Here is a 7908-nt window from a genome sequence, read left to right as displayed (position 1 = left end):
GGGGGGGGGGGGGAGAGGGGAATCACTTAAAGACCTGTTCCTTTAGGTGAGCTACAGAAGAACTGAATATGTTGCTAAAGGGGAGCTAAAATATCTATCTGCAAGTGGCCTGGGGCAAGTGAAGATGATTTGTTTCCTTCTTTCCCCAACTACTTTGGTAACCTGGCATCCTATTACAGGAAGGATTCGAGAAAAGTTAGCAGAGATGAGCTTCACTGGATACAATGGCATCTTTATCGGTGATTTAACCTAAATTTTTGGTACCGAGATGTGTTTGTACAGCACCTGGAAAATGGGGTCCTTATCTATGACTAGAGTCCCTAGGCACTAGCATATTACAAATAATAAAGAAAAAACAATAAAAAAAAGGATGTTATTGGTTCATCTTTCTACACACTCCAATGTTTGGGCCATTCTTGTTGTGTTTATGATAATAAACTTTAATAAGCAGGATTTGTACAAATGACTGGTTGGGGTTTATAACAAGACAGGGACAGCTAATTAAAAATCAGTTTCTACAGTTGGATCAATATACAATAGAGAGAAATAGCCACTCATTTTTTATCTTCAGAGCTAGAATACATGCTCTTTGGTTTAAAGAACAAAACTCAACTGCTTCAACAAATTACCTGGAAGATTAATCTGTACCATTTTATTTATTCAAAGTAGGAGTCATGTACACATGGAATTCATCTTTGTTTTACAAGAGAGAATGGTAGTAAATTCTCCTCCACAGCTGATTTTTAGTTTTATGGCAAGGATTTTAAGCCCATCTAAAATATACGACTAAAATTCTTAAGTAACTTTTCATTAAAAAAAAGTAATTATTCAGTAATCTGATTGGCTGAAAGCGTGAAACAAACATCACTGAAGTGAGTTCTAAGAAGAGAACAGGAACAGCTGATGTTCTTAGCTGAAGAGAGATACCTACCACCTGAGAGTTCAAGAGTTTTCCCCCTGTGCTGAGTTAAGGCAGTGGATTTCTGGACACAAGCTGATAATACCATCGCAGCACTCTCCAGCCTCACTTCCTGCTCCTCCTGACATAGAATACAGGTCAACACTTCCTTTTCAGTAATAGATGGACCTCGTTTGGGTCCCAAGGCAATTTTAGAAGAATCAATGGCCAAAGGTATGCTATAAGAACATCAAAGACAAAGATCAACAAATGATTAGCAGACTCCCTGTAAAGAAATTAAGATCCTCTTGAAGGCATCTAAAATTTACCGCTTTTATTTAACAGTAACTTTACTGCAAAAACCCTTACATAAACATACCAGAATTGCTTCAGTCACCACTGAAATGCAACCATCTTTAAGACGGAATGTGGCAGATATCTATTATGGTATACTGAAATAAATCCCATTTATTGTTTGATGCTGCCACAAATTTACTTCCATTTTTCAGGCAAGATGCAATGAGAAATAGTTAAGGGGGTGCTTCCTTACATTTACATGTTTGAGGATATCTTACAGAACTTGAATTTTTAAATGACAAAGCAGGCAGAAATTACTGTATTGGTTTTTGGTCGTTCATCTGAGTTATCTTGTTCTCTTCCTTTTATCTTATGCACCCTCTTTTTCACAAATCATACATTAGGCCAGGTCTATAGTAGGACTGCTTTGTCAATATAACTATGTTGGTAATAGTATAAAAGTGCTCCTGGTCTGGACAAAGCTTATACTAGCAAAATTGTATTTTTAAGTGCATATTTTATTCCAGGCCTTCTTCCCCAAGCAGAATAAGCTACATTGGCTAACACATAGTTTTGAGTGTTTAATTGCATCTACAGCAGGAACTTTCACCAGCACAGCTATATCAGACATAAATCATGTCTCATTACAACCCAGATTGACAAATTTTGTAGTGTAAACTTGGAACACTCTCTCTCTCTGTCTCGCACATGCAGTCACCATTGCTCCTACTCAAGCCTGACAATTCTACTCCTAGCATCAACTAGACATAGTCACTCATGAATGACAAGAGACGCTTCCTATTGTGATTGAATCTGAATTTCAGTCCCCTGAACTGGAGCACATTTTGTTCCCACTAGACCCGCTTTAAAATAATAAAACAAAACCCCCACACTTCACATGACTAAAATTTAGCAGATAGACTATAATGTAACCAGATAGCCAAGATAACATAGGGACTAAAAGAGATGGATAAGTATGAAGTCTTTATTATAAATACTACAAAATGAGGAACAAAGATTGTGCAGTAAAAAGCAGGATTTGCCATAGTGGGTCAGATCATTAGTCCATCAAATTCAGAAACTAATGTGGCCAGTATCTGATGCTTCAATGGAAGGCAAAAGAAATCCACAATGCACCTGGCACCTAGGCAAATAAATGCTGTACAAGAGGACTTTTTTCCTGAACCTTATAGTGATTAGCCTGTGCACTACAGCAGAGGATTTGAGTATCTCTGTTCTGAGATGTGTAATTACATGTGATTGCTGATCATAAAAAAAAAAAAAGTCATATTTTGAAATGTTGTCTTTATAATTATAGAAGGAAAAGAAATAAAGAGACCAAACAGTTCTGGAGATTAATGATGTACAAAATCACATTCTGAAAAAAAGCAGTTTGGGTTATGAGCGCAATAAGTTAGTTTTTTTTGTTTTTTTTTTCCCAATTTACTGGCTTCTGGGCAGGACCTTATATGTTAAGATTCTGCGGAACTAAACACTCAAATTAGGTCTTCAAAAAGAAAGCCTATTATCACCTAAACTATAGTAACATCAACTAGAGATGTTTTATAATTAAGTCACTGTTTTCTGAAATGTTAGGTAACATATCTTTTACCTGAAGAATATTTTTCCATAGTTCATCTTATGTAGCAAGCATGTCTGGTGTCTCCCTAACTGATTTGGCCTTCTGACATTAGCATTTAACTGCTAGTTTACACAGGATTCTCTAATCCAGGGCATTGAAAAATATAAGTAGTAAGAGATACAGGGTTTCTGATTGGGATGATGCACTTTATCCATCAACTGTACTATTAAACCTTATGTAGCTATAACCACTTTTTAGGAAATTAAACTTTTCCATCAGAACTCTGGATATATGTCTCGTCTCACCTCTCCTCCTCCATAACAGAGTCCTCTCTTCCCTGTGTCTCTTGTGTGTTTTCATACAGGAGTTTATGAGTTTCAATGAAATTCCTCTGTAAAGCAGACATCTGGGCCATTATCTTCTGGCGATGCAGCCTGGCAGCTTCTGCCTTCCTCTTCCGTTCAGCCTTCTCTTTGTCTTGAGTGCTCTGAGTCTTATTAGAAAACAGTAGTAAAAATTACAGACTAAGAAGAACAACTAAAAAATACCAAGTAGTATTCTCAAAAGTAGAATTCTAATTGCTCCCATCAAATTTCCCAATAAACTGGGCATCCCATGATGGTAAAAAAAACAAAACCCCGAACAATCTAAAAGTTGTAAAACAAATCTTATAAGCTGATTAGGCTCTCAAGGCATTAGTATAGCAAGTTTATGAATTCAAAAATACAGAAAGTTTTAATTAAAACATCTGAAACACCAGTCATCCTTTATTTACTTAAGACTCAAATTCAAAATTACACAATACCCTTACAAAAGATGAAGTCATCAAAATAACCTGACTTATACAGTGTAATCAAAGCAGCCCAATTCTTGTTCCCCCTTTTAACAGCGTTAGCCAAATGTTGAGTAGATCTTACAGTTTATCAAGTCAGAGCTACATTTTGATGGTCTGAAACAGATTACAAGATTGACCTGCTGATGGTCAGTGTAAATTTTACAGCTGTTTTTAAGCGGACCTGAATTTCTCAGCATTGGACAAATGCACCACAAAACCAATGATATTTTCATACTCTGGACAGATAACTTAAGCTCCCTCACAAATTTCTATCACAATTTCAACAACCACCACCATCCATTAAACACTCTCTTGAACACTTCCACATAAGCATCAGCTTCAATAATAGAACCCTACAGACAAAATATATACATAAGAAGCGCATATATCACCAGACCTACCTTCACAGATCCAGTAACCACCCCCAGAAATCAGTTATCTACAGTCAGGCACTCTGAGCAGAAAGTCCAGGATATACACCTTACTAGCCTCAAAACCATCTTCACCAAAGAAGGCCAATCCACCAGAGAAGTAGATTGTATCATGGAACAGGCCATCCAAATATCTCAAGAGAACCTGCAATACAGAAATAAAACTTCCTCCAACTGCACACTCCAGTTATCACTTGCTACCCCAAACTGGGGATACCCATATGGGGTATCAAACAACTACAACCCAAACTCAGTAGGGACCCCATAATGAAAAATCTTCCCTTCTTCTGGCCTTCAAACAACCTCTCGCCCCAACCTCTCCAAGCTCATCATTAGAAGCAAGCTCCCCAGAGACCAGGACACACCAACTCAAAGTGTCAGACATTGCCAGAATAGATGCAAAACCTGCAGCTGTATCTCCACTACAATGATCAAACACCTTCCACAACGCACCTTTCAAGATCCATGAGTCCTACATATGACTATCACAACGTGATTTACCTCATCCTTTGCCCTAAATGCCCCAATTACAACTATGTACATGAAACCAGACAAGCACTATGATCTTGAATCAACTTACAAACAAAAATGATAAAAGACAAAAACCATCACATCACCTGTGGGTGAAAATTTTTCACAAAGTGATCATGCTACATCTGAGATATCAGTCCTCATCCTCAAAGAAAACCTGCACAATACTTTCAAAACAGGAGCCTGGGAGCTTAAATTCATAACCTTGCTAGACACTAAAAATTGTGAACCAAACAGAGAGACTGGATTTATGGTTTATTACAACAATCTATAACCCACTAACAAACCCCAGCTGCTTCCCCCTGCCCCTCCTTTCCTCCCTATAATGGGAGGTGTTTCAGCAGGTCACTTCACTTTGAATGGTCTGTTGAAATATGTGTTAACTACTATGCTAAGTAAACTGTTCCATCTTGTATTTAGCTGTGACACTCTGAGTACATTTTCCAGACCTGAAGAAAAGTTCTGCATAAGCTTGAAAGCTTCTCTCCCCCACCAACAAAGTCTCTCCAATAAAAGATACTACCTCACCCACCTTGTCTTTCTAATATCCTGGGACCAATACAACTACAACACTGCATAAATCAAACCATGAACCACCCCTTACAACGCCACCTATGGCCCAAGGAAGCACACATTAAATATCTATCAAATTCCAACTAAATGTTGGCATGCAGTAGAGTTAGTGGTAAGAGGAAACAGATTTCTTCTTGTTCTTTTGCAGTTGTTGTACTATAACAAATTCTCTATGGAAACCATGTAGCTATCATTATCAGGGTGAAAAAAAGAGGACAGTAAGCACCTACTTTTCAAACTTGCGTATCTAACTTTGGATTTAAGTACTTAAACCACAGAATCACAGAACCGAAGGGACCTCGAGGAGTCATCTTACCCACTGGGCTGAGGCAGGACTGAGTATACCTAGGCCATCCCTGATAGGTTGTGAAATCTCCATCTTTGGAGGTTTTTAAGAACTGGTTGGACAAATGCCTCTCTCAGTACTTAACTGTCTTTGTACCATAGTTAGAAAGTTTTTCCTAATATCTAACCTAAATTTTCCCTGCTATAGATTAAGCCCATTACTTCTTGTCTTACCTTCAGTGGACAAGGAGAACACTCACTCTCCTCTTTATGATGAATCCGAACTGTTTTCAGGTCCCCTCTCAGTCTTCTTTTCTCAAGACTAAATATACTTTTTTTTTTTTTTTTTTTTTAACAATTCCCCATAGGGCAGGTTTTTTAACTTTCTGGATTTCTCCATATGGCCACATCTTTCTTAAAGTGTGGCGCCCAAACCTTGGGCAAAATACTCCAGCTGAGGCCTCACCAGTGGTGAGTAGAGCAGTGATAATCATTCCTCATATTTACTGACAACACTCCTGTCATGGTATAAATCCCCACCCTGAACCTTAGCATCCAAAAGATGGGGTACCAGCATGAATTCCTCTAAGCTTAATTACCAGCTTAGAACCTGTAGCGCTGCCACCCAGGAATTCCAGTGCCTGGTACACTCTGGTCCCCCAAAACCTTGCCGGGGACCCCAAGACCCAGACCCTTTGGATCTCAACACAGGGAAAGTAAACCCTTCCCCCACGTTGCCTCTCCCAGGCTTCCCCCCCTGGTTACCTGGAAGATCACTGTGATTCAAACTCCTTGAATCTTAAACAGAGAGGAAACTGCACCTTCTCCCTCCTTCTCTCTCCCCTCCCAGACTCTTCCTGAGAGAGACAGTAATTCTAACACAGAGAAATGAGCCTCTCTCTCTCCCCCTTCCCTCCTTTTCCCCACCAATCCCTGGTGAATCCACCCCGTCCCCTGGGTCTCACACCAGAATAATATAAAAAAAACAGTCAGGTTCTTAAACAAGAAACTTTAATTAAAGAGAGAAAAACAGTAAAAATTATCTTGAAATTTAAGATGGATTAGGTACAGGGTTTTTCAGCTATAGACACTGGGAATACCTCCCCGCCTAAGTATACAAGTACAAATTAAAATCCTTTCAGCAAATACAAATTTGAACTCCTTCCAACCAAATGCACATTGCAAATAAAGAAAACAAACATAAGCCTAACTCGCCTTATCTTATCTAGTACTTACTTTTTAAACTTATAAGCCTGAATCGAGAGATTGGAGAGAAACCTGGTGCACATCTGGTCACTCTCAGAACCCAGAAGAACAACCAACAAAAACTAAACAGTACACACAAGCCTTCCCTCCCTCAAGATTTGAAAGTATCCTGTCCCCTGATTGGTCCTCTGGTCAGGTGACAGCCAGGCTTACTGAACTTGTTAACCCTTTACAGTCAAAAGAGATATAAAGTACTTCTGTTCTATTAACTCCTACTATTTGTTTATGACAACTCCTGTTAACACACCCTAGAACACCAGTTTAAGACATTACATCATCATTTAATGCCTAAAAGTGGTATTTAGATGCTCAAGTATGGATTTAGGTACCTACATTTAAGCACTTGTGTTTGAAAATTGGTCCTTAAAAAACTAAATACAAATGTCTCCCTGTGGAGCATTTTATCAGTTCCTTCCCTGCTTGTTATTACCTCATCGCCTTTTGTAGTTTCTGATCCTGATGTAGTTGCTGCTGTTGCCACCAAACTTGATTTTTCTCTCAATCGTTTCACTGTGTCAAACATCTGGGAATAGAGATTTAGGTGTTAAGAGAATATAAATGTGACTGGATTGTGCATGCCGTATAACTGAACCTAAGGGCTGTTAAAAGGTTAAATATTTTTTGAGAATTTCATGTTGGTAAAATTGTACTTGGAACTATCAGAGTATGGAAAGCCTCTAATGAGTCAGTGCAAGTTTTCCCACAATACCAGTGTTCCTCCAGCCCCACAACTGGGATCTATTCAGTCGTTAGCCATTGTGAAAACTACTAACAAGGATGCTAATTAGTGGAAATTAGTGTGATGTTCTGTCATAAGAATCTCTATTCACTAAGAAATGATTACCAATGCCAAATCATTTCATATAGACTACTAAAGGGACATCATATGGTAATAATGTTCAGTCACTGCCATTCAGCGCATTATTTAAACTAGCGAACCCAGAAGTGAAAGGCACTCTTAAGAAATTTGTCATGGGTTAAACAACCTCTTCCCTAAACCTCATTTTGCATAGTAATCTCAGTTATTCAGTTTTGGAGAATTAGCCTTAACTGTAAATATCAACACTATGCTTCTGAAACACTATCAAAAGGATCATTTGATAGACGTCGTCAACATACCTTAATATTAAACCACTTTTCCCTTTATGAAACTTGATGCATTTTTTTCTTGCTACTCAATTTCATAAAAAGAATAACAGCTGCTTCCTTT

The 7908-nt window shown here is 38.4% G+C and overlaps 1 protein-coding gene across 1 annotated transcript in view; it reads right to left on the bottom strand.

Annotated features, from left to right (window-relative positions):
- UBR1 (ubiquitin protein ligase E3 component n-recognin 1) overlaps positions 1 to 7908 on the bottom strand; it is a 159283-nt gene that overhangs the window by 54549 nt on the left and 96826 nt on the right. The window contains exons 28-30 of the mRNA XM_075065850.1: positions 7129 to 7221; positions 3083 to 3270; positions 932 to 1137 (exon numbers count right to left, since the gene is read on the bottom strand). Coding sequence (XP_074921951.1) covers positions 932 to 1137; positions 3083 to 3270; positions 7129 to 7221 — 487 coding nt within the window. The remainder of the gene's footprint in view (positions 1 to 931; positions 1138 to 3082; positions 3271 to 7128; positions 7222 to 7908) is intronic.

This window comes from Chelonoidis abingdonii, chromosome 4 (genome assembly GCF_003597395.2).
Source record: "Chelonoidis abingdonii isolate Lonesome George chromosome 4, CheloAbing_2.0, whole genome shotgun sequence".
Lineage (NCBI taxonomy): Eukaryota > Metazoa > Chordata > Testudines > Testudinidae > Chelonoidis > Chelonoidis abingdonii.
The sequence above is the reverse complement of the archived record's forward strand: the minus strand, read 5'-3'. Positions and strand labels throughout refer to the sequence as shown.